This window comes from Pipistrellus kuhlii, unplaced genomic scaffold (genome assembly GCF_014108245.1).
Source record: "Pipistrellus kuhlii isolate mPipKuh1 unplaced genomic scaffold, mPipKuh1.p scaffold_m20_p_1, whole genome shotgun sequence".
NCBI classification, from domain to species: domain Eukaryota; kingdom Metazoa; phylum Chordata; class Mammalia; order Chiroptera; family Vespertilionidae; genus Pipistrellus; species Pipistrellus kuhlii.
Window position 1 is genome coordinate 12,696,464 of NW_023425404.1, and position 25,743 is coordinate 12,722,206.

At 57.6% G+C, this 25,743-nt stretch overlaps 1 protein-coding gene across 4 annotated transcripts in view; it reads left to right on the forward strand.

Annotated features, from left to right (window-relative positions):
• MIDEAS (mitotic deacetylase associated SANT domain protein) overlaps positions 1 to 25,669 on the forward strand; it is a 39,895-nt gene extending 14,226 nt beyond the window's left edge. Inside the window, exons 1-14 of one of the 4 annotated variants that reach the window (XM_045578809.1) lie at positions 3,454 to 3,459; positions 4,363 to 4,369; positions 5,555 to 7,109; positions 8,432 to 8,731; positions 12,005 to 12,350; positions 14,216 to 14,282; positions 14,736 to 14,878; positions 15,023 to 15,126; positions 15,449 to 15,524; positions 16,222 to 16,310; positions 19,851 to 19,997; positions 21,123 to 21,314; positions 22,952 to 23,148; positions 23,514 to 25,669. In XM_045578809.1, coding sequence (XP_045434765.1) covers positions 5,658 to 7,109; positions 8,432 to 8,731; positions 12,005 to 12,350; positions 14,216 to 14,282; positions 14,736 to 14,878; positions 15,023 to 15,126; positions 15,449 to 15,524; positions 16,222 to 16,310; positions 19,851 to 19,997; positions 21,123 to 21,314; positions 22,952 to 23,148; positions 23,514 to 23,676 — 3,276 coding nt within the window. In that variant the 5' untranslated portion in view covers positions 3,454 to 3,459; positions 4,363 to 4,369; positions 5,555 to 5,657 and the 3' untranslated portion in view covers positions 23,677 to 25,669. Of the gene's footprint in view, positions 1 to 3,453; positions 3,460 to 4,362; positions 4,370 to 5,210; positions 7,110 to 8,431; positions 8,732 to 12,004; positions 12,351 to 14,215; positions 14,283 to 14,735; positions 14,879 to 15,022; positions 15,127 to 15,448; positions 15,525 to 16,221; positions 16,311 to 19,850; positions 19,998 to 21,122; positions 21,315 to 22,951; positions 23,149 to 23,513 lie in introns of those variants that run through there. The other 3 variants (XM_036431880.2, XM_036431871.2, XM_036431898.2) reach the window with 3 other exon arrangements.
• Positions 25,670 to 25,743: the final 74 nt, after the last annotated feature.

The window sequence follows — 25,743 nt, forward strand, 5'->3', positions numbered from 1 at the left end:
GCCCCCGGGAAGCGACACTGCTTAGGAGGCAGGTCCTCCTCTTTGGAGCCGCGTCTCCTTCCTTATTGGTTTGCAAACCCCCGAGAACAGGACGGATGTGTCCCCATCCCGCGGCTGGGAGAAACGGGGCCCTTCAGCCCAGGTGTGAACTCCGGTGACTACCGCCCCGCAAATGAGGGCACTGTGTCCAGAGGGAAGGTCTATCTAGGACAGGGGTGGGGAGCGTTCGGCCTGCGAAATCGTTTGGCTTGGCCCTGCCAAGGCATTCGGGGTGAGTTAATTAAATGTTTGACCAAATATAGCAGGCTAATTTTTAAGCTGATAATTCTGTATGGGCCCTCGAATGATGTTATAAATATCCCAAAAGGCCTTTGGCAGAAAAAATGGTTCCTCCACCCCTCACCCAGGGCCTGGGCAGCAACCGAGATGGCAGTTCCAGGCCACACGCCCAGTGTGGTGGCAGCCAAAGGCCCAGAGGATCTGAGAGAGCTTTTCAAGATGTGAGCCTGGGCTGCTGGGCCGTGCTGCGCCATGCTGGGCTGCCTAGCCAGACACCTTGGTGAGGCCCCGCCCAGCCCTATCAGGACGCACACGGAGACAGGTCTGCAGGCTGGCGTCCGGGCTGTGGTCTAAACGGAGCAGGAAGCTGGGGGCAGTGACAGGGCTGGCTCTCCTCTAGCTGGCCTGCATGTGATGTGGGGCAGCAAGGGACCGTCCAGAGGCTGGCAGCTTGTGGGCCAGCAGTCGGAGAAGGATCTGTGTTTAGCTTCGTTGGTGAGGGCCTGGGGCCCCTGATGGGGGTGCCATGGGAAAAGGGGTGGTGGTGGTTAGGAGGTGGGGCCTTTCCACTTTATCTCAGCATCCCGGGAACTCTGACCAGCGGGGAGACTGGAAACCAGGGCCGGGCGGGAGCCCCGGGTGGACACGCCGGCTGAGAGGAGCACCTCTGCCCGGGCACGGCTCTGACTCACCGTGGGCGCGGTCCGGAGTGAGCGTCGCGAGAGGCGGGTGCCAGCCGGGCTCCAAGAGCGGCGTTGTGCCGCTGGCAAGGTGCTGGGGACAAGAAGCACGAAGTCCCTGGAATGCACTGTGCTGGGTGCTGCAGGGGGGGGGCGGAGGGGGCGGGGAGGCGCTCGGGGCTCACCCTTCGGGGGAGGGGGGTTTCCCACGGGGAGCGGTGTAAGGCCTGGAGGAGGAGGAGGACGTGGCCAGAGGACAAAGGGAGGAAGGGGTCCCGGGCAGAGGCACTGCCCGGGCAGAGACTTGGGCACGAAGCAGGAACAGCGCGAGGAGACGGGTGCAGCAGTGCACGAAGGCACAGACGTGGCGGGCGAGGGAGGCGGCAGGAGCCCGTCTGCGGGGACTTCTGGGCAGGAGAGGAAGTTTGGGGCTTTGTCCTATGAGAGCCTCTTTGGTGCTCGGGGAACCGGCTGGCTTAGAGACTGGGGCCTTGTTGGATGCCATTCTGGGGTTGGAGCTGCATGAGCTCTCACTCGCCCTCTTCCCGGTGTACGTTGAGGGGTAGGGGGGGCCCCGGTTGTGAGAGCAGGAGCGTAGACATCAGCTCCCAAGGTCCAGGGGGGTCCTCCCGTCAACTCTCACCCCCACCTCGGAGCTGAGCCATTGGCCGCTGGCACCAAGCTGGGCACCTCCTTCCTGGCCTGTGTGCCCTTGACTCACAGCCGTCGTTTCTCTCCGACGGCCACACGGAATGCCCCAAGCATGTCCGGCAGCGTCCTTGGTCCCCTGACTGGTCATGGCGTGGTCCCATCACACTGTGGCGAGGGCTCGCTCACTGGACTCTCCCAGCGGGTGCTGGGCAGGCGGCAGGGATGCCGAGGGCACGTGGGGAACGGTATGTGTCCGTAGGACGTCTGGCCGAAACCGGTTTGGCTCAGTGGACAGAGCGTCTGCCTGCAGACTGAGAGGTCCCAGGTTCGATTCCGGTCAAGGGCATGTACCTTGGTTGCGGGCACATCCCCAGTGGGGGGTGTGCAGGAGGCAGCTGGTCAATGTTCCTCTCTCATCGATGTTGCTAGCTCTCTATCTCTCTCCCTTCCTCTCTGTAAAAAAAAATCAATAAAATATATTTTAAAAAAAAAAAAAAAAAGCAGGACGTCTGGTCACCTTACCTTTGGGTCTCAGCTGGCCTGGGGCGGGGAGAGAATAGGTTTACCTGCCAGAGGTTCAGGCAGGGGGAGAGGCTTCTCAGGGAAGAGAGAAGGAATATCTGCGCCCAGAAACCCTTGCTCTGAGACGCTGGGGAGGGAGCGGTGGAAGGAAGGTGTCTTCGGTGGCATGCCTTGGGGATGAGGAACCAGAGCTCGGTAGTCGAAGCTGGTAGTCGAAGCTGCAGACACACCAGGGTTCAAGACCTGGCTCTGCAGCATCATTAATGCGTCATCGTTAGCTCACCTGTGAAATGGGTGTTAAAGATAATGCTTTGGCCAGACCGGTTTGGCTCAGTGGATAGAGCGGCGGCCTGCAGACTGAAAGGTCCCAGGTTCGATTCCGGTCAAGGGCATGTACCTTGGTTGCGGGCACATGGGGGGGGTGGGTGCAAGAGGCAGCTGATCGATGATTCTCTCTCATCAATGTTTCTAGCTTTCTATTCCTCTCTCTTCCTCTCTGTAAAAACTCAATAAAATATATTAAAAAAAAAAAAAAAGATAATGCTTTGGCTTCATGCTGCTTTATAAAGCTGGTGTGGGAATTAAACACATATAAAGAAAGCACTTAGGACCTGCCTGGTACAAATACGTTGTTGTTGTTGTTGTTGTTATTGTTATTATTATTATTATTAACAACTACTACTGCTACTATTTAGTGGCCTGCTGCCTTCCTCCCCTCCTTCCTGCAGGATTCCCAGGCATCTCCCACACTTCTCTCTGTTCCCCACATAATGGCCTTTCTTTTCAGGGGATCCTAGGCCTGGGAGTCCGTGATCAGCACTCTGAGCCAAGCCAGCCTGTGGGGGTGGCAGGGAGGCCTCTGCCAGAGCTTCTGGGGGAGCTCAGCCCCCCCGGAACCAGCCCCCTCGATTTCTTCTGAGCTGCTGGCCCTCCTTGAGGTGCAGGGTGGTGGAGGGAGGCAAACCAGCTGAGCCTGACCCCTCCGGGCCTGACCAGACAGCGGCAGGTGGTCCAGCCTGGGGTGGTGGGGGCCGGAGCAGCTCTGCATGGAGCCCCATCCACAGGCTCCGCTCCCATCTGCCCGCCCAGCCCAGCGTGCAGGGCCTGCCCTCTCCGAGGGGGCGAGCGGCCATCCTGCGCCTGGGGTCTGGGTGCCCTCCAGCAGGCGCACACGCACACGTGCACCACGTCCCGTCTGCCACGCGGGCTTTCCCTCACCCCCGACTCCAAGCCCGTGGCTCTCACTGGGTGACAGGGCTGTGATGGGGGGTAAGGGGGGAGGGGGAGGTGTCTGTGTACGGTGGGGGGAGGAGAGGCCCCCGTTCAGGTAAGCGTGTAAGCGCCTGAGAGGCCCCCAACCCCTGGGAGGCACGTGGACCTTCCTGCCTCCCCTCCCCTCCCCTCCCCTTCCTCCCCTCCCCTCCCCTCTCCTCGAGCACGTTCTTCCTGCCTCTGTCTTGCTTCTGCAGACACGTACTTGAGACCATTCGTGCCAGTTGGGGAGGCAGAGCCCGGCTCCTGCAGCCAGGACAGTCCCATCCTGCAGCTTCGAAATGGCACCCGGGGTCGTTTTCAGTCTGGGGCTAGCCTCTGGTGTCTGCTCCGCATCGGGTGGTCAGGGAGTGAGAGTTAAAGCAAGAGAAAGGGGCTTGTTCTGCAGGTGCAATCTGCGGCCCCCAGCATTCTGCTTGTCCACACCCTGCCCCTCCTGCCGTGCCCAGATGCCCGGGTGCCCTCCTGGCCTCTCGCCCTCCTCGTTTCCACGTGTGGAGAAAAGGGGGTGCAGGCGGGCAGAGTCGCACCCCCTTCGGGCCGGAGCTGAGGAAGGAAATGGAGGAGGAAGTTCCTCCCCTCTGGGTGCCGGTGAAAGTGAAAGGCAGGCAGGGGCTGGCGTGAGTCACCGGTCCGGGAGGGCAGGGCCGGCGCTGCGGAAGCCTGCGCCGGAGCGATAGCGCGGGGCCTCCCTGGGCCGGGGCATCTTGGGGTGTAGCCGGGCCTTCATACCCCCGCCTGCCCGGCACCGCCCCGCCCCAGCCCTCCTCCGCTCTCCGCCGGCCTCCTGGCTGCCAACAGCGACCTGCAGCCTCAAGGGGCTGAGGGCTGAGGGCTGAGGTCAGCCTGGACGTGCACATGCATTCCTAGGGCTTCTTGGCCCCCCTGGCTCCCCTCCCCGCCCGGCTGGCTCAGGACCAGCGCGTTAAGGAGCCGGGGGAAGAAGTGAGTCACGGAGCTCCCACCCTTACCCACTGCTCAGGGAGGGACATGTAACCGCTTAGGGAGCAAGTCTTTGAAAAGACATGCAAGTTATGCATGTACGTTACCACTCACACGTACGTAATAAAAAACACACGTCAGCTCTGCTGGTCTGGATTGCATGTTCTGTAGCAGGATCAGTAGAGCAGCCTGTTTTTTTTTCTCTCTTTTTTTTTTTTTTTTTTTTTTTTTGCAAATCAAGTTAGAAAACAAACACAGAAGCACTTCAGGCACACCATGTCTGTCCTGGAGAAACCCTCCGAACTCGAGTTCTAGCAGCCCTCTCCTTCAGCATCTTACGTTTGCTCGGGCTGCCAGGAGCTCTTAGGCGGGGGAGGAGGCTGGGTGAGCACTGCTGACCAGCTTCGAGGCGGCATCCTGCCTCCAGCCTGCCAGGGCGGCAAAACAGGTTCCCGTGCTCCTTTGGGGAAGACTCTGGCAGCCTCCATCCCACTCAGCGGCTCCTCCCAGGGGTGGGGCTAGGACGGCACACACTCCCATGGGGCCTCGCCTGCCAGCCTCGGTGCCAAGGATCCGAGCGGGCGGCGCCTCGAGGCCTGGACGCTGCCAGGACCCGGTGGGCTCCTGAGCCCGGGACGGCTCCGCTGGGAATGGCGCCCGTTCCCTCCGCTTTCTGTGTCTGAGATGTGCGTGGGGCGTCCGACGAGGCGTGGGCTGGACGGATGCTCCTTCTGGGTCTGCTGGGGAGGTGCCTGCCTGGGCAGATGGGAGAGGACCAGGCCGGGCCGCCCAGGAGACAGAGGCCTGGCTTAGGAGGGGGAAGGAACCGGGCATGGCCTCTGCCACCCCCTGTCCTAGTGTGACCCCAGGAAGGAGCACAGGCTGGACCACAGCCCCCGCCCCCCCCAGGCAGACGGCTTTGTGCAATTCACAAGTCTCACCACATGCAGCCAGGGCCCGAGGGGCCCCTCCGTCGGACCTGGCTGACGCCCGGGGCATCGTGGGAGGCTGTGGCTGACGCTGTTGCTCTGCTCCTTCTGTCTGCAGGCTCCAGGACCCGCGCAGCATCATGAGCCGGGAGGCGTAGGCAAGCCCGGGAGTGTCTCTGTGCAGAGAGAGGAGCCGCCAACCGTTCTCTCTGCCTGTGCCTGACCACTTCGCCCGGCCCACGTTCCTGCCCCTGCCCCTGCCCCTGCCCCGCCCCCTCTGGCTCCTGGACGAGGGGGCTCCCAGCAGGACCTCCCCCTAGGGGATGGGCAACTGGTGAAGGAGGCCTCGCTCCCTCCCCGGGCCGGCCCCGTCCGCCACACCATGAACCTCCAGGCCCAGCCCCGGGGTCAGAACAAGCGGAAGCGCTGCCTCTTCGGGGACCAGGAAGCCGCCGCCAAGGAGCAGCCGCCCCCGGCCCCGCCCCCGCCGTCCGCCCGCGGGAAGGAGGAGCCTTACTTCGGCCACGAGGGCCCCACGGGGGCCGCCCCGGCCTCCCAGCCCGTGGAGCTCGCCAACAGCCTGGCCCTGCTGAACTCGGTGGTGTACGGGCCCGAGCGGACCTCGGCGGCCATGCTGTCCCAGCAGATGGGCTCGGGCCCCGTCAAGTGGCCCAACGCGGTGATGGCTCCGGGGAGGGGCCCCGAGCGCGGAGGGGGCGCGGGCGGCAGCGACAGCGGCTGGCAGCAGCAGCCGGGCCAGCCCCCGCCCCACCCGACGTGGAACTGCCACAGCCTGCCCGTCTACGGCGGGCACAAGGGGGGCCCCCACCCGGGCATGGTCTCCGCCTACTACAGCCACCCCGAGGCGCTGAAGCGGGAGAAGGGGGGGGGCGCCCAGCTGGACCGCTACGGGAACGGCGTGCGGCCCGCGATGCCGCCGCAGAAGGCGCAGCAGGAGGCGGGGCGGCCCCAGGCGCCCTTGAACTCGTTCCACGTGGCCAAGAAGCCCCCGAACCAGGCGCTGCCCCTGCAGCCTTTCCAGCTGGCGTTCGGCCACCAGGTGAACCGGCAGGTCTTCCGGCAGGGCCCGCCGCCCCCCAACCCCGTGGCCGCCTACCCGCTGCAGAAGCAGCCGCAGCCGCAGCAGCAGCAGCAGCCACAGGCAGGCCTGCCGCAGATGCCGCTCTTCGAGAACTTTTACCCCATGCAGCAGCCGCCCTCCCAGCAGCCCCAGGACTTCGGCCTGCAGCCCGCGGGGCCGCTGGGGCAGCCCCACCTGGCGCACCACCACGGCATGGTGCCCTACGCCTTCCCCCCCAACCCCGACCTGAACCCAGAACTGCGCAAGGCCCTCCTGCAGGAGTCCGCCCCGCAGGCCGTGCTACCTCAGGCCCAGATCGCCTTTCCCCGCCGCTCCCGCCGCCTCTCCAAGGAGGGCGTCCTGCCGCCCGCCGCCCTGGACGGGGCCGGGGCCCAGCCGGCGCAGGAGCCCGCCGCCGCCGCCAACCTGTTCCTGCATCACCACTGGCCCCCGCACCAGCCGCCGCCGCACGGCCCCCTGGGGCAGCCCCATCCCGAGGCGCTGGGCTTCCCGCTGGAGCTGAGGGAGGCGCAGCTGCTGTCCGACGGGGAGAGACTGGCCCCCAACGGGCGGGAGCGGGAGGCCCCCGCCATGGGCGGCGAGGAGGGCATGCGGGCCGCGGGGGACTGCGGGCAGGTGCTCCGGGGCGGAGTGATCCAGAGCACGCGGAGGCGGCGCCGGGCGTCCCAGGAGGCCAACCTGCTGACCCTGGCCCAGAAGGCAGTGGAGCTGGCCTCGCTGCAGAACGCAAAGGTGAGAGTGGCGTGGGGTGGGGGCCGGGCCAGTAGAGGGTGTGGGGTGAGCTCTGTGTGGGGGGAGCGAGGACACCAGGCCTACCAGGGCCCTCGTCCCACTTCATGAAAGGAAATGAAAGGACCTCTACGTGTCAGGGAATTCTGAACGCCCTGCGTGCAAAGAGCCGCTCCCCAGGGGCACCCGGAACCTGGAGGGAGGGGAGGGTTACACAGGTGCAGGGCTGCAGGCGGTCAGTGCCCCGCACCTTCGTTTCCAGACTCAGCGTGCTGAGTTTTAGCAGCTAAGAGACAAGAACGCATTAGTCATTATACAGGTGATCTTACTTGTCAAAATGCATCGCACTGTAATTAAAAATAGCTGCATTTCGTTGTGTCTGGGACACTGCCGTAAAGCTGATGTAAAAGAGAAGACAGGAACAGTAGGGGGAAAGCATGAACGGAGTGCGAGCACCCACCTTGAACTTGGCGTTTCTTACGCTTAGTCACAGATCGTGTGATAGGGACGTATCCTGCCTTTTTGCTAAAGAAACCCCACATGGGATTTCCCAGGGTCATGAAGCCGGCACGGAAGCCTAACATCTGACGGCAAAGCCAGTGTTTGCGCCTTCCTTTACCTGAGGACTTAGCCCCAGAGGCCTGCAGGGCCAGGCTGATCGGGAGAAGACTGTAGGATTTTTAAAATATATATATTTTATTGATTTTTTTACAGAGAGGAAGGGAGAGGGAGAGGGAGGTAGAAACATGGATGAGAGAGAAACATCCATACACTCCCTATTGGGGATGTGCCCACAACCAAGATACATGCCCTTGACCAGACCGGAATCGAACCTGGGACCCTTGAGTCCACAGGGCGATGCTCTATCCATTGAGCCAAACCGGTTAGGGCAAGACCATAGGATTTGACTTCACTCCAGCCAGTTGCCACTGAGGAATAGCTATACAAAGACCAACCTCAGCTGCCACCAGTTCCTTGCTTGCTTGCTTTTTACAGAGCTACGTTTACATATATATAACAGATAAATTTTCACAGGCCACTCACTCACTGTGCAGGCCAGGCAAAGTACATCTGCCAGGCACCTGTGGCCTGAGCTGGCCATCTGGGGACCTCCTCCAGGCTAGGATGGGGAACCTGGCGGAGAGGAGGTGGTAGAGGATATTTGGGGATGTGGTGGGAGAAAAGGTGATCAGGGAAAGGCCATTGGGAACCGTCCTAGGTGTGTGAATCCCCGGGTCCAATGGGACTGGGAATCCTGCACCAGCAAACCGGGACTTACCTCTGGACCTCCCCTCCATTCCCCTCCCCTCCCTTCCCTCCTGCAGGATGCCAACGGCTCGGAGGAGAAGCGGAAGAGCGTGCTGGCTTCCACCACCAAGTGCGGGGTGGAGTTTTCTGAGCCGTCCCTCGCTGCCAAGCGAGCCCGAGAGGACAGCGGGATGGTGCCCCTCATCATCCCCGTGTCCGTGCCGGTGCGGACCGTGGACCCGTCCGAGGCGGCCCAGGCCGGGGGCGTGGACGAGGACGGGAGGGGGCCGGAGCACAACCCCGCGGAGCACAAGGCGTCCGTCATCGTCACCCGCCGGCGGTCCACCCGGGCCCCCGGCACCGACGCCCCGGCTCAGGTAGGAGACTCCCCCCTGCAGAAACCTCCGGGACCTGAGTGCTCCTGGGACCCGGACCCTCTGGGGAAAGGAGCCATCCAGCAGCCTGAGGGGTACTCTCTGTTTTCCAAAGCAAACTGGACAGACGTGCTGTGGGGGACAGTGAGACAGTTTTATATTTGAAATACCGTATGCGTGAATCATTTCAGGCCACCAGATTTTGACAGGGCCTATCATATGGGTCAGGCCTGTGCTAGGCACTGGGATGGAAATGTTTGCTTGTTCTGTCAGTGCAAATATGCTTGTTGAAATATCTTAAAAGATGAGGTTTCGTCCATATCTTCTTTTAGTTCTGATGCTATATGTTATATATATATATATATATATATATATATATATATATATATATCGATGAGAGAGAAGCATTGATTAGCTGCCTCCTGCACACCTCCTATTGGGGACGTGCCCACAACCAAAGTACGTGCCTTTGACCGGAATCGAACCAGGGACCCTTCAGTCCGCAGGCTGACGCTCTGTCCACTGAGACAAAAAAAGTCAGGGCTGTCATCTACTTTTCTATATTTTTCTTTTTTTTAGTCTGACCTATCTTTCAGTTTACCAGTTAAGTTTAGCTGGATTTAATGTGTTGTTAAGCCCATTAATTGAGTTATTTTTTAGTAGTTTTTCAGTTACCAAATTTCCATTTGTTTAATTTTTAGAGTGTCTAGTTCTTTGTTGGAATTCTCACCTTTGCCTTCTATCTTATTGCATAGTTTAGTTTATTTCTGACAACTCCATTAATGGCATCCCTGTAGGTCTGTTTCTATCATCTGTTACTTCTTGCATTTAAATCACATCTTGCTTTCTTGTATGTTCAGTTGTTTTTGTTGAAAGTCAGATATTATATGCAGAGACGTATGGAGGTCATTGAAGGCTCTGGATGAAGTTCCCTTCCAGAGAGAATTTGTCGCTGCCTCTGACAGGTAGCAAAAAGCAACAGCTACCCCGGATTCCTTTAACTTAACCAGAGATTAAATGGTGACAGAGATGAGAGGAGTTGAAGCTGGGCCTTATTCCATGTGAGGACTAGTCTACTCAGAAGTATTTATTCTCCTTTATTCTAAGGAGATAGCCTGTTGGCACTTCAGGCCACAGCCAGGGAGTTTGCCAGGCTCTGCTTCCTGGACAAGCCCCAAACGTCAAGTTTACTCAAAGGTCTGTCTACTCAGGTTCCTGGCCTCTCGGTCGCCTCTTCCAGTCATAGCAGCCACTCAAGGGAAACACACCTCCAAAGGCTGGTTCACCTCTTTGGCTTTCCTTCTGTTCCTGGATCTTGGCTTTTTAATTCTTTGCCAACTCATTTGCTCTCTGATAACCTTCAGAAATGCGGTTTCTATAGTGAGTATAGATTTTTTTTCCCCATTATTCTCAGCTGGACAACCAGCCTCAATGCCTGTCCTCCAGAGCAGAAAGGGGAGCTCCGAGGTTAACATGCGCGGCACAGCCTCTGCTCTCTGGAGTCTCAGTCTCTGGTTGGTGGAAAATTTGTGGTGGGGCCCGAGGCCTGGGAAGCTTGTCCTGAGGAAGGGCAGAAAGGAGCCTGAGCAAGTGCACAGCTCAGCACACTCATTCTAACGATGAGGAAACAGATCCAGGAAAGGCAGGAGGCGTACCTCAGGTCATTCAGTAAAGAACTGGCCCTGGAATGTGAATCTCCTGAGACTGGTCCATGAGTATTTCCAAGGTCTTGGGGGGAGGTTTAAATGTGGTTATTGAGTTATTTTTTTCTTGGTAGTACAGACTTTTTCAGTCTTGCACAGAAATACGGAGAATGCTATTATAATCAACCCCAGTACGTAGCCATCAGAATCTAGTCGATCTTTTTTCATTTGCACCTCCACGTCTCCCTGCCACTGGATATTTAGAAGCAAATCCCCAACATCATATTGTTGCAGCTATAAATACTTCGGTTTGTATCTGAAGTACATCACGCATTCAATTCCCGGTCAAGGCCATGTACCTGGGTTGCAAGTTCGATCCCTGGCCCTGGTCAGGGTGTGTGTATGTGAGAAGCAACCAGTCGATGTATCTCTCTCACATCGATGTTTCTCTCCTTCCTCGTCCCTCCCTCCCCTCCACTCTGTCTCTCTAAAAAAAAAAAAAGAAAAAAAAATAGGGGGAAAAATTATTCAAGGACAGGATTCTCCTATTAATTTTGTCAGACATGGGTCCCATGCCCAGTTCCGGTCTGGTCGCATGGGGGAGGGGGGCTTCTGTTGATGCCTAGCGTTTGCGTAGTGATAGCAGCCAGTGTTAGTTACTGAGTAATCACTATTACCAGGTACTGTTCTCAGTGATTTCCAGTATTCATTCATTTAGTCCTCATAGCTACCCCATTAAGTAGACACTTAATTCAGGTGACCAGATGTCCCGCTTCTGGCGGGACAGTCCCGATTTTTCTTTCAAAAATCGGGACGTCTGGTCACCTAACACTGAATGTACCCATGTTAAAAATGATGATGCACAGAGAGTTAAGTCCTTTAAGTGGCAGATACGGGAGGTGGATCTCAAGCCAAGCGATCCAGCTCCAAGGCCTGCGCCCTTCACTATCGTCCTCTGCCCCGTAGCATCCTTCACAGCGGGAACTGCGGACTGTGGCCCAAATTCAGACGTGAGAATTGCTTTAATATCTTTAAGGGATCCTTTTTGAAAATGGGGGTGCGGAGCCGAAACCGGTTTGGCTCAGCAGTAGAGCATCGATCTGCGGACTGCAAGGTCCCGGGTTCGATTCCGGTCAAGGGCATGTACATTGGTTGCGGGCACATCCCTGGTGGGGAGTGTGCAGGAGGCAGCTGGTCGATGTTTCTCTCTCATTGACGTTTCTAGCTCTCTATCTCTTCCCTTCCTCTCTGTAAAAAATCAATAAAAATATATATATATATATATATATATATATATATATATATATTTAAAGAAAGAAAGAAAGGGAGAAAGAAAGAAAGAAAGAAAGAAAGAAAGAAAGAAAGAAAGAAAGAAAGAAAGAAAGAAAATGGGGGTGTGGGGACGGGGGAGAAGCAGCATCTGTAACAGAGACGACCTGTGGCCCACAGAGCCTAAACCGACGGTTTGGCCCTCGGCAGACAGTTTGCTGGGACCTGCCACCTGTCTCAGGCTTGCCCGGATGGGTGCGGTGGGCAGACTGAGTTTCAGAGGGGAGGCCAGACACCGGGGTCCAGACGCTGGGACCCCAGGGCGTGGGAAGCTGAGCCATCCTGGGTCTCTTTCCGTCTCCAGGCCGAAGACATGGACGTCAAGTTGGAGGGGGAGCCTTCGGTGCGGAAACCCAAGCAGCGGCCGAGGCCCGAGCCCCTGATCATCCCCACCAAGGCGGGCACGTTCATCGCCCCTCCCGTCTACTCCAACATCACCCCGTACCAGAGCCACCTGCGCTCTCCCGTCCGCCTGGCCGACCACCCCGCCGAGCGCAGCTTCGAGCCGCCGCCCTACACGCCGCCCCCCATCCTCAGCCCCGTGCGGGAGGGCTCCGGCCTCTACTTCAACGCCATCCTGTCCACGAGCAGCGTCCCGGCCCCGCCTCCCATCACGCCCAAGAGTGCCCACCGCACGCTGCTCCGGTCCAGTGAGTAGCCCTGGCCTCGGGGGCGGGGACGAGACTCGTTTTGTGGGGCTGCGAGGGGTGGTTGGGTTGGCATGCTGCAAGAGAAGGGGCTCCACTCTCTCTCGTCTCTGAGGAAGAGAAGGAAGTGGTCCTGGTTCAAGAATACGTGTGGGCGGAGGAGGGGTGTCAGCCCAGCTGCCTGGGTTCAAATCCCAGTGGCACCATTCGCTGTTACGTCGTCCCCTGTGCGAGTCATTTAAACGCCCCGGGCATCAGCTGCTTCAATGCTTAGGTGAGAATATTAGTCGTGTTTGGTAGAGGATGAAGTTGCCAATATTCGGCTGTTTTCAGATCCACGTAGGGTAGTTTTCTGTGCTTCAACCTAATAGCTACCTCCTAGGGTTGTGGTGCGGCTCAGATGCGTTCACAGAGGTACAGCACGCGACTTCATGCCTGACTGCGTCGTGTTTGTTCTCAATATCGCGTGGCAGATCCTTTCTCCTCAGGCACTTTGGCCAAGAAAGAGCAGACGTTTCGGCTCGCGCGCGGGTTTGAATTGTTGAAAAAAGTTGCCCGCTCCACAAAAAAAGATCCATTCCCCAGAAGAATGTGATAATGCTATCGCTTGGGGTGGGGAGAGGATTCCTTGGGAGTAGACACTACCAGACCTGCACAGGGGTGAGGCAGTGCCATCACCAGATTAACCTCCGAAGCCTGACCTCACCCACGGCTTAGCTCTCTGGCGCCCCCTCGTGTCCGCGAGTGAGAAACGGCTCACCTGGGCTGGCTGGCTGGCCTTCTGCCCTCACACTGCCACCCCAAGATTCAAAGCTTCTCTCCCTGCCCGGGTTGTGCGGGAAGAAGTCACTGTAGGGGCGAGATTAGTCGCAAAGAAAAGGTCTGTCCATGCATGGGTATTTACCAAGAACTTGGGTGGAAAGCCTCGCATCGGATCCTGTGAGGGCTTCAGCGATAGATGGGGACACCGCGGGCTGTTTTAAGGAAAGCACGGGGTCATTGGAGAGCTGACGCGGAGGCCTGGGAGGCAGCAAGGCTGGGGCTCCTTGCGGTGTGGCGTCAGCAGGCATCGGGAGAAGCAGACCCTGAGCTCCAAAGCCTGCAGAGGCTGCTAGCCTGTCGGGGGGGGGGGGAGGAAAGCCTTCCAGAGAGGGTGGGGCTAGGACGGAGCCTGAGCTATGAGGGCGGGGAAGACGCGCCAGGCGGAGGAAATGAGTGTGACAAGGACATGGAGGTAAGACTGTGCAGGGAACATGCCGGGCCACGTGTGCCCGGCCTGCTGGGAGCCAGGGTCCAGGCGAGAGGCCGGTGGGCGGCCGGGATGGAGGGGGACGGTGAGGAGCTGCAGGAGAGGCTGCAGAGGAGTCAGCAGAGCGTTTGTTGTTGCAGCGAGGGAGTGTCTCTCGATCCTGTGAGGCATGAAGAGATTAGCTCAGGAGAAACTGAGGCAGGGAACCCGGCAGGGAAGGGAGAACATGACTGTGCAGCAGCGATCTCCTTCGCCACCTCACCGGGGAGCAGAGTGTTTCGGCCTCTTGGCCAGCACAACCACAGCTTCATGTTGGAGTTGACCCGGTGTGTGGGAGCTCCCGGGGCTGGGTTTTGTGCATGATTTCATTCACCGCTCACATGGTTAACCCTCGGAGCCCCTCTCAGTAGGAGCGAAAAGCGGGGGCACCCACACCACACATTTAGTAAAGTTACGGTGAGCTGTCACCGCTGCAGGCTCAGGAAGCCCGATGTCCACGTGTGAACCCTGTGAGTCACCGCCTCGGTTCTGGTGCTGGAGAGCAGCCACCTCAGGCCGGGCGGAGGGCTTCGCCGGAGGGAGGAGGGTACGGCCCGCCAACCTGCCTTTTGTCCCGTAGATAGTGCTGAAGTCACCCCACCTGTCCTCTCGGTGATGGGGGAAGCCACCCCCGTGAGCATCGAGCCGTAAGTGCAGCCCTGCCCCTGGCCCGTGGTGTGAGGGTGGCTGAGTGGGGTCCAGGCGTTGGGCAGGCCCGCGGAGCAGCAGAGGGCTCTGCAGAGGGCTGAGCGGCCTCCCTGGGTCACCGGGAAAGGAAGGGACGGTTCGGTTTGCATTTGCCTCTGCGAATGAGAGGCTCCTTCCCCGCCTGTGAGCCTGGAGCTCCTCCTTCCCTGCCCCACACCTGGGCCTGGCCTTTCTGGCAGCACTTGGTGCCGATGGCCAGGTGTCCTCACAGAAGCCAGATTCCCTTGTGCCCAGCTGAGGCCTTGCCGTGCTCAGCCTCTGTCAGCTGCCCTCTGCGTCGTCTCCCATCCCCCAGGGAGAAAGTCAGATTCTGCCGCCTGCCCTCCCCCACCCGCACCTCACCCCACCCCAGCAAAGGAAGGCCTCACTCTCTGCCCTCTCCACTCCTGCAGACGGATCAACGTAGGCTCCCGGTTCCAAGCTGAAATCCCCTCCATGAGGGACCGTGCCCTGGCCGCCGCAGACCCCCACAAGGCCGACCTGGTGTGGCAGCCGTGGGAGGAGCTGGAGAGCAGCCGGGAGAAGCAGAGGCAAGGTGAGAGGGGACTGGAGCCGGCCAAGGGCGGTCCTGGGGAGGTGGGTGGGCTGGCTCGTCCTAGCCCCGCCCCGCCCCGCCCCGCCCCGCCCCGCCCCGAGAGTGATTTCCTCTCCTCCCTTCCCCCTCCCTCCCACAATGCAGTGGAAGACCTGCTGACAGCCGCCTGCTCCAGCATTTTCCCTGGAGCTGGCACCAACCAGGAGCTGGCCCTGCACTGCCTGCACGAGTCCAGGGGAGACATCCTGGTGAGACACCGCCCCCAACGGAGGGACGGGCCCTCGGGGAGGCCCGCCTGGGTCCATCTCTGCTGCCCAGGAGCCAGGCCTGCTCACGTGCTGATCTGAAACAGGCTGGAGGGTCCAGCCAAGATGGGGGTATAAGGGGCTCAGCCCAAGGAAACCCTAGTTCTAGACTTTGCAGCGCAGGGCGGTGCCATCCACCCCAGGCCCCGATTCTGGGCCACTGGGTCCCGGCTCGGGGCTGCACTATGACGACCTGAGGAGACCCTCTGAGATTTTCCCACCAAAACCCTGCCCGGGCCCTGACTTCTCTTCACTCCCCTTTAAGGAAACGCTGAATAAGCTGCTACTGAAGAAGCCCCTGAGGCCCCGCAACCACCCACTGGCAACGTATCACTACACAGGTGGGCCTGGCGGGGGTGGTCCAGAGCCGGGAAGGGTCTCCCGTCAGGGGGCCTGGTTAGTGCTGAGTCGCCGCAGCCCTGGATGGGGAGATAGGGGGGTGGGTAAGCAAAGAGCCAAAGCACTGGCACCAAAGCTGGGGTGGCTCTCAAGCAGCTTACCGTGCCCCGGAGAGGAAGACGGGAGGGCGTGGGCAGGTGGGAGCCGTCCAGGCAAGGAAGCCTAGGACTCAGGACAAGGGACAGGGGTCCAGGGAGTGCCATCCACACTGGCCTCGGGTACCCGGACCTTAGACAGCCCCTGGAGTGCCATGTCCCGTCCTGGACCCTGTGCTGTAAGAGGGACGTTGGCCGCTGGGCATCGTCATAGCAGCTGCTGTCACCGGCCCCTGTGCCAGGTTGTAGACTAGATCCATGTAGTCTGTGCCAGGCTGGGCACCAGGGTTTCACACGCATGATCTCATGTAGTCTGCACAGCGGGGGAGGTGGCTTCTATTGTTAGTCCCCACTTCACAAGTGAGGAGAGTGAGGCTCAGGGTCGAGAGACAGGGCTAGTTACGTGGCAGAAGCAGTGTGCGGAGCCAGCTCTGACTGGATGGGTCGCACTCTTGTCTGCTGCTGGTCAGAATCGACCCCCTCCCTCCCGTGATGCTCACAGCCCCACCCACCTCACCACCCTGGCTCCCTGTCTGCCCCGCAGGCTCAGACCAGTGGAAGATGTCGGAGAGGAAGCTGTTCAACAAGGGCATTGCCATCTACAAGAAGGATTTCTTCCTGGTGCAGAAGCTGGTGAGCTGGAGCTCTGTTTCGGGGAAAGGGAGGGCAGGAGCTACGTGTAGGATTTGGGGTCCCCCTACAGTGGGGGCCTGCAGTCGCTTACCAAGCCCCCTCCAGAAGCACTTAACTCAATGCGCTAAGTAGCCTCAGAGAATGTTGTAAACCACATGTGTCAAACACAAGGCCCGCAGGCCAAATCCTTCCCGCCAGGCCTTGCAATGTGGCCCGCACCGCGCTGTCATCACTGCACTCCGCTGCGTTTCCATCACCATGACAGTTTATGACTGTTCAGTAAACCATTCGGCCCACGATTTAGGCTGGATTTTAGATTTTGGCCCCTTCTCTGATTGAGTTCGACACCCCTATTGTAAACAAAATAAGCAGGCCCCGCCCCTTCATTCTAAGCCCCTCCCCTCCCCTTGGATAGTGTGGCCACACCCTGGTTCTTAATCCAGAGAGAGGCCTTAGTGGGTATCAGGCTCAGTGGCATCAAACTTGAAATAGTGGTGCCTGGCTGGCGTGGCTCAGTAGTTGAATGTCGACCTATGAACCAGGAGGTCTTGGTTCAATTCCCAGTCAGGGCACCTGCCCGGGTTGTAGACTAGATCCCCAGTGGGGGGAGAGGGGGTTGCAGGAGGTGGCCAATCAGTGATTTTATCTCATCATTGATGTTCCTAACCTCTCTCACCCTTCCTCTCTGAAATCAATAAAAACATATTGTAAAAACAAAACAAAACCTAGGCGGCTTGGCTCAGTGGCTAGAGCATCAGCCTGTGGACTGAAGGGTCCTGGGTTTGATTCTTGGTTTCCGGTTCCCTGGCTCCGGTTGGCGTGTGTGCAGGAGGCAACCAATCAATGTTTCTCTCTTATATCAGTGTTTCTCTCTGTCTCTCCCTCTCCCTTCCACTCTCTCTAAAAATCAATGGAAAAGCTGAAACCGGTTTGGTTCGGTGGATATAGCATCGGCCTATTGGACTCAAGGGTCCCAGGCTCGATTCCGGTCAGGGGCATGTACCTTGGTTGCGGGCACATCCCCTGTAGGAGGTGTGCAGGAGGCAGTTGGTCGGTGTTTCTCTCTCATCGATGTTTCTAGCTCTCTATCCCTCTCCCATCCTCTCTGTAAAAAAAATCAGTGGAAAAATATCCTCAGGTGAGGATTAACCAAAACAAACAAAACAAAAGCCCACAACGACTTAACTTAGTGGTCACCAGGGGAGAGCCAGAGGAGGAGGGGCTGCTGCTGAGGGGAGCTGTTCCCCAGGGCGGGAGCACTCCCACTGAGGCCACAGTTAGTGTGTGGGAGGAGAGGCCACCCTACGATAAGAGGAACTGAGAGCAGCCAGTGACTGTAACTGAACTGGGTGGGGGCCTCCGCCCGCATCTTGTCAGACCCAGGGTGTCTTTCCAGTAACAGCTGGCCGGCTAGAGGAGGCCGGAGCCTCCTTGTCCTAGGTTTATCTTGTCCTCCCCCTGTGTTCTTCTGGGGGACTAAAGTGCTTTGCTAATTTGCAGCCTTGCATCTTCCCACCAGCCCCCTCTGGCAAAGTCTGCGCAGTGGGGGAGCACGTTGTGCGCACCGCTGAGGGGAAAGGGCTTCCAAGAACGTGCTTTCCTCTCGGGGTGGTATAATAGATGGGGCCAAGGGTGGCTCTGGGAACTGGACAAAGTGCTGCTGCATTCTCCTACAAGGGCCCTGCTGTGAGGACGGACATCCGCCGGCTTCCTGATTGGGCAATACTTCCAGGAGCCCCTAATGTAGGGGTGTCGAACTCAATCAGAGAAGGGGCCAAAATCTAAAATCCAGCCTAAATCGCGGGCCGAATGGTTTACTGAACAGTCATAAACTGTCATTGTGATGGAAACGCAGCGGAGTGCAGTGATGACAGCGCGGTGCGGGCCACATTGCAAGGCCTGGCGGGACGGATTTGGCCCGCGGGCCTTGTGTTTGACACATGTGCCCTAATGCCTTATGAAAAGCACAGGCCAGTAGTCAAACAAGATGATCAGACAGAACTGGCGGCAAACGTGCAAACGGGATCTAATTAATGAAGCTGGGATTTGGCCCTTCCTGTGAGCTGGAGCGTGTCTGTGTCTCCTCGGGCCCAGGAGTTGGCTGAGCAGGGAAGACAGCCTCTGTGTTTTGTGTGTGTGTGTGTGTGTGTGTGTGTGGGAAAGTAACTAAACGCAGTGGCCAAATGGGTTTGTGAAACGGGAGGGCTAGGACTTCAGGGCGTGGGAGGCCCGTGGAGATCGCCTGGTCTCACCCCACTCGCTATTCACACATGAAAAGACTTGTCTCAGGCCACCAGCTATTCAGTGGCAGAATTAGGAACAAGATTTGGGAATCCTTCCTTTCCAGGTTTCCCGGGCTTATTAGCCTCCCATGGTAATTTGACATTCCTCCGTCCTGCTTACCGGTCGCTGCTCCCTGGAGAGGAATGGAATTGTTTGTCCACACGGATGGAGAGAGTTTACGTTGCAGGGTCTATCCTGGCTTTGAATAGGAAGGGTGCCCAGACTTTTTTCTTTAATGAATCTTTAATAAATAAATAAAAAATCTGCCGAATCTGGTTTGGCTCAATGGATAGAGCCTCGGCCTGTGGACTGAAAGGTCCCGGGTTCGATTCCGGTCAAGGGAATGTACCTTGGTTGCGGGCACATCCCCAGTAGAGGATGTGCAAGAGGCAGCTGATCAATGATTCTCTCATCGATGTTTCTAACTCTCTATCCTTCTCTCTTCCTGTCTGTAAAAAATCAATAAAAATGTATTTTTAAAAAAATCTTAAGAGGAAGGAGGGGTGAGGGTGGGGCTAGAGAGAGAGACATATCGATGTAGAGAGATATATTGATCGGGTATCTCCTGCACACGACCCAACTAGGAATTGGACCTGCAACCTGGGTATGTGCCCTGACTGGGAATGGAACCCGCCACCTTTTGACGTATGAAATGACACTCCCAACAAGCTGAGCCACACGTGCCAGGGGCAGATTTTTCCCCCCTTTAACTTTTTGTTTTGAAAAAGTTCAGACCTAGAGGAAAATTGAAAGAACAGTATAATGAACACCTACATACCCCTCACTTAGACATACCAATTGTTAACATTTGCCACATTTGCTTTCTTTCTGTCTATATATAAACTTAAACAAGCACCTGTTCTCTCTCTCTGTTTTAATTAATAATTAAAAGTAAGTTACAGACATCATGACATCTGACCCAAATACTATCTAAAAACAAAGACATTCTCCCGTAAAACCACAGTAGCATTATCATCAAAGAAACGCACGCTGGTAAATAACACGCTCTCCTATGCGATCCACACTCGAGTCTCCCAGCGGCTCCGTGTTGTACCTCTTAGCCTTTTAGAAGCTCGGGTGAGTTGAATTGGTCCGTGGTTTGTCAGGGCAGGCGTTAGAGACATGCTCATACTTGGGGGGGCTGATTGAGCTTAGTGTCGGCTGCGTTTAAGGGGAGACACGGGGTAGGCTGGCATCTGTCTCCCCAGCGAGGTGGGCTGAGCCAGGAACGCTGACCTCACTCTCATTTCAAACCAGATCCAGACCAAGACGGTGGCCCAGTGCGTGGAGTTCTACTACACCTACAAGAAGCAGGCGAAGATCGGCCGCAACGGCACGCTCACCTTCGGCGACGACGCGGGCGACGACAAGTCAGTCCAGGACGAGGTGGAAGTGGACATCAAGGTGATTCCCTTCCCATGCTCAGCTGCCGAGAGCCTGGGCTGGGGCTGGGTCCAAGGCAAGGCCTCCAGGAGCCCCTGGAGGGCAGAGAGAGGAAGGCTGTGCCCCTGGTGACCCCAAGCTGTTGGTGTCCTGGGCTGGGCACTGGCCCTAGGCCTTGGGGACCCCCTCTCTGTTGGCCATTGACGTAATCATACCTTGTGTGGATATGGTGCCCGGGGGAAATGTCCCAGTGTTTGCACCAGCGTCAATGTGTTGTCCCCTCATCGCAGGCCTCTAACACCGGTCCCGAACATGAGCCATTCTCCTATCACCCTTATGAGTTTCCGCCATTCCTGCATCCTGCCGTATGTTACCATTGCTACTTCTGTCATCTCCACATACCACTTGTGCTGTTCATATTTTTAAGTCAACTCAATTTTACTCCAAAGGGAAGTTTTGTATTACAATCATGCATCAGAAACAATCCTGCTTGGCATGGACGGTGCTAGTAAAAATAAATATAGGGTATGAGAGTCAAACAATATTGTTACATTCTAGCTAGATACGGTTATCTGCCAAGGCTCTGAAACTGAGGCCTGGAAAAGTACAAAAGACACATCAACATGAACTGGAGACTGCTCCTTAACATAGTCAGGATGGAAAGAGAATTGAAAAGAGAATGTTCGTTCTGTTTCCGTGTATCCATTTTTGGGGCTCCAAGCCCACACGTGGTGACATGCTGCTCTGAGCTGGGGAGTGGTTCGGCCCCCTTTCTGCAGGTGGGAAGGGAGTGGAGCTACAGAAAGCGATAGAAGGTGGTTGAGAATGGAGCTCGAGTTGCTGCCTGGCTCCGCCAGACCACCCTGCCCAGGGATGTGTCCCTGAGCACATCCAGGAAGACCGGTGGCCTCGGGAGGGCCCGGCAAGCTCTCTCCCTGCCCCTGGCTCCATTTCAAGGGCTCCGTCTCATCCTGCAGGTTCCCAGGGCTCCAGGCTCGCTCTTCTTTGCCAGGCAGACGAGGGGAGGGTGGGTGTAGAAGCCGGCACAGGAGGCCAGGCCGGGACGAGCAGGGACGAGTGGGCCCTGCTGGCGCTGTGGCTGCATGACTGACGCTGGGGCCCCTGCCCCGTTCTTGTCCCCCGTAGACTTCCCAGAAGTTCCCCAGGGTGCCTGCTCCCAGAAGAGAGCCCCCCAGTGAAGGGAGGCTGGAGCCCGGGAAGGAAGGGGAGGAGGAGGTGCCAGAGACCCAAGAGAAGGGGGAGCAGGAAGAGGGGCGAGAGAGAAGCCGGCGGGCCGCGGCTGTCAAAGCCACACAGACACTACAGGCCAATGAGGCGGTAAGTGTGACCTCCCCTGGGGGAGCCCAGGGCCAGGAGAAGGGCTGGAGCAGGGCCCGAGGGGGTGGGCGGGAAGGCAGAGCAGGAACAAGACTAGGATCATAATAGCAGGAAAGGTATGCAGTGCCTGATGCTGCTAAGTCATTGAATCCTCCTAACCCTATGGGGTAGGTACTGCCATTATTCCCATTTCACAGATGAGGAAATCGAGGCCCACGATCAGATAGCTGGTAGGCAGCCTGGCTCCAGAGACTGCCATTACATTTTACACTCTGCCTCTTTTGTCTCTGAGACTCGGGGACCGGAAGGAGTATGGGACTTGGGGGAAGCATTCGAGAAGCGTGGCTCAGGCAGGGCTCCCCTAAGAGAGCCGTGTCCCTGACAAGAATGTCTGAAGCTGAGCTGAGGTCACAGGCGTGATGATCATGGCCCCTCCGCCATGTTCTCTGCAAAGGGCTGTCTTGTCCGTGATCTCATTAATCCTGCACAAGAGAACCCCACAGAGTGTGAGCCCTCACTTGGCAGAGGGAGGAAACGGGGCTCAGAGGCACTCAGTGACTTGCCTGAGGCTCCACCCCAGATCCTACTGCAGTGCTCTGCCAGCCACATCACAGGCCAGGAGGCAAAGCCTGCCGGCCAGAGCTGGAGTCCAGGGCGGGGTCCCCAGGAGAGGGCAGGGATGGGAGAGCCTGTTGGGGGAACTACTCTGAGTTGTTTATTTTGGTGTTGTACACTTACGCTTGCAGGAAAGCCCCCCACAAACTGTAGACACACAGCTGTTGGTTTCCTTTTTTTATACATATTTTATTTATTTTTTAGAGAGGAAGGGAGATGGATAGACAGTTAGAAACATCAGTGTGAGAGAAACATCGGTCAGCTGCTTCCTGCACAACTCCCCACTGGGGATGTGCCCGCAACCCAGGTACATGCCCTTGACCAGAATCGAACCTGGGACCTTTCAGCCTACAGGCAGAAGCTCTATCCACTGAGCCAAACCAGTCCTGGTTGGTTGTTTTCTTTTGAGCTTTGGCTGTGCTCTTCCCAGAGCTGTGATCTGTGTACAAGCTCAAGGGAGTTCTGCTGACTTGTCAGCATTTTCCTGTAAGGTCGACCCAGTGCATACACTTCTGATGGCCATCCGGAGCTCCCTGGCTGAGGGCATGCCCTGAGCACCCCTCTCCGGGTCAGCACAGGTGTCCTCTGCTCTCCGGCACCTGCCTGGCCTTGGCCATGGCAGCTCGTCGTGTCATGCGCTAGATGCCTGCCCATCTCCCCGGGCACTGGACTCCGCTCTCCGAGGAGGGCTCCCGTCTGTCACCTCTGCGTCCCCAGCACCTTCGAATTTCACTCTGAAACATGGCAACGTGTGTCGTTCATTGAGACACCACCTCCCGTCAGATACATCGACAGCTAGGGCTGCGCCACCACTACCATACCAGCAACTTGGTAAAGACAGAGCTGGCCAGAGATGGCATGGGTTGCTGAAAAGGCAGTGAGTGCCTTGTCACTGGAAGGATTCCAGAGAATGCCAGGGCAGGAGTGTCAGCCTGTAGGAGTCCTCTGTTCCCTGAAACTCCGGAATTTGGGATCCTGTCTTCCCCAGATCCCTCAACTCCTCCTTGTTTGATCCTCTCCAGGCCAATGACATCCTCATCCTCCGAAGCCACGAGCCCAACGCCCCCGAGTCGGCCGGCGGCCAGGCCTCGGAGAAGCCGAGGGAGGGGCCCGGGAAGCCACGGAGGACACTTCCTCTCGCAGAGAAGAAGAAAAAAGCGGAGGCATTTAATAAAACCCAGAATCAGGAGAACACGTTCCCGTGTAAGAAATGTGGCAGGTAAGACGTGTCTCCATGGGGACGGAGGAGGGAGCGTGTGGGTGGCTGGTGGGCGGATGGTGATGGTTGTGAGCGGGCAGGAGGAGGAGGAGGGAGCCTGAGCTTTCGCCTTGCCTTCTGATTGGCTCGGGGGGTTTCTGGGGCAGTGATGTCACTCAGCAGAAGAGGGAGGGTGGCCTTGAATTAGGAGCTCATTTCTGCATTAGTTGGAGGGTGGGGGTAGGCCCAGAGGCATTCGCCCAGTCAGGAAGAGTCGGGGACACACACACACACACACACACACACACACACACTCTCTCTCTCTAGCCTGGTGGCCCAGGGGGTGGGCACAGATCTCTCACTCGAGCCCCTCTTCCCGGCTGCAGGGTGTTCTACAAGGTGAAGAGCCGCAGCGCCCACATGAAGAGCCACGCGGAGCAGGAGAAGAAGGCTGCAGCTCTAAGGCAGCGGGAGAAGGAGGCTGCGGCCGCTGCGGCCGAGGCCGCCGCCTCCCCCCAGCAGACGGAAAGCGCCGGGGAGAGGGGCTGAGGCCCAGGCCGCCGGGAGGCCCGGGCCGGCCCCTCGGCCTGGGCGCCCGCCCGGCTCTCCTGCACCAGCCCCTCTCCCTGCACCAGCCTCGTCAAAGCGCCTGCAGGCGCCCAGGGACTCACAGAGGGACGGAGGAGCCATCCCGTGGACTTCTCTCCGGAAAAACAAACAAGACAATACAATAAACAGCTCTTTTATTTATAAAGGCCCCGGGAGCAGTGTTCAGGGCTGCAGGATCCAGTTCTCTGTGCACTCGGTCTGTCGGAAGTCGTCCTCACCTTTTCCTCGAACCAGGAGCGCCCCCGCTTGCTGGGGCCGCCCTCTGGGAGGGGCTCCAGCCGCGGCCACCGGTGCTTCTCACCCTGGGACCCTGCTGCTGAGCAGTCTCTCCTTCCTCTTCCCCAGCTCCCGGAGAGCCAAGCACAGTTCACCCGGATGTAGCATTACCCCTCGGCTCCAGAGGACCTCGAAGGCCCTCCCCTCAGCCCTGGAAAAAGGGAGCTCACCCCTGCACACAGCGCGTCTGGGCCTAAGCTGCTCCAGCGCCCCTGTCCTCACTGAGGCCTCCCCCTCTGCTTCTGGCTGGCAGCCTGCTCCGGCTGCAAAGTTTTCTCAGATGTTTGGGGGAAGCTCTCAGCCTGCTGGAGGGGAGGGAACTGTGAGGAGGGAAGCCCTGAGGGCATTTAGATAAGGCTGGGCTCTTCTGCTTCCCCCTTCTTGCCAAATACCTTTGGGCCCTAGAGACCCAGGGAGCCCCTCCTTGCACAAGTTTCCTGCTTGTCTCAGTCCTGACCTTGGCAGCTGCCACCTGACCCCACCCCACCTAGTCCAGCGCTGATAGCCACCGCCCAGCCCCCAGCCCTGCACGCTGGAGATTTCTGGATCCTTCCCTGGGAGGAGGAGGACTAACCCAATCGGGCAGGAGCCTTCATTCCTTGACGTGTGACATTTGGGAGCTATTTATTTATTCTTACTATTTAATTTTTTAACATCCTCTCAGGGACCAGGGGCCGCCTGCTTTCCAGAGGCCCAAGTGCATTTATCCCAAAACAAGGCACCTTCTTGGCATCCGCCCCACCCCCATTCCCAAGACCCTGCCCGCCCCTCACCACATTGCTCTGGGAGCCCTTGCCAATAGGAACGATAGTACCTGCTGACAGAGGGGGGAGGAGGGGAAAGGTGTCACACCCAGAGGAGCAGGAGCCAGGGGGTCAAAGGCAGTTCTTGTTGCTACCTCTGCTCCAGCTGTGCTTTCCAATTGCCTGGGAGGATTGGCGGGAAGCCAGAATCCCGGCTTGTCTCTGGCTGGAAGAAGCCATCTTTGGCCCGGAGTTCCTCAAGAAAGGACTGGGAGATTCTGGCGGCCCCTTCACTTGCCAGTCCCACAGGAGGGCTGAGTTACTTTTCCGATCTTGTCACTCAACTTTTCATTGTCTAAAAGGAGTTCGAAGTGAATGCAAGTGAACGGCAGGCCCACGTGTTAGGATTTTGCTACTCATGAGATCGCCGACAGGCATCGTGTTGGTAGCTGGGGGTAGGGAGAACATTGTTTTGTTTCTAAACTATGCACTATCAGGTATTTTTCAGCCTTCATGCATTAATATGGTTCTACAAGATCCCAGCTACAGGAGCAACAAAATCCACCCCCGCCCCCCAGACTCCTGGACAACTGCCTAGATTTCCAACTTTCCCAGCTCATTTCCTCTGTAAGCTTCCACAAACTCAGCATCCCAAGATTGCAAAAATCTGGAACCCCCTCCAGAAACAGGAAGGTAGCAAATTTAGTCTCTCTTCTGAATCACTTGTGTAATAAGAGTGCCTTTGCAGCTTTGCCCCAAAGTGCTACTTATGTTTCCCAAGGTCTTTTCTATTTAAATTATATTTTTGTTTCAGGCCCTTTGGTGGACATGCTGTAACAAATCTCCTTTGTCTAGAGTGATCCTCCTTTTTCTAAACTCTCGGAGACAAGACCAGGTGAATGTAGGTGGCGAAACAAAAATGGTACCTGTCTGTGTTCATCCCACCCGAGCATGGCGTTTTGGAAGGAAGGGTTCTTGCTCCAGGATA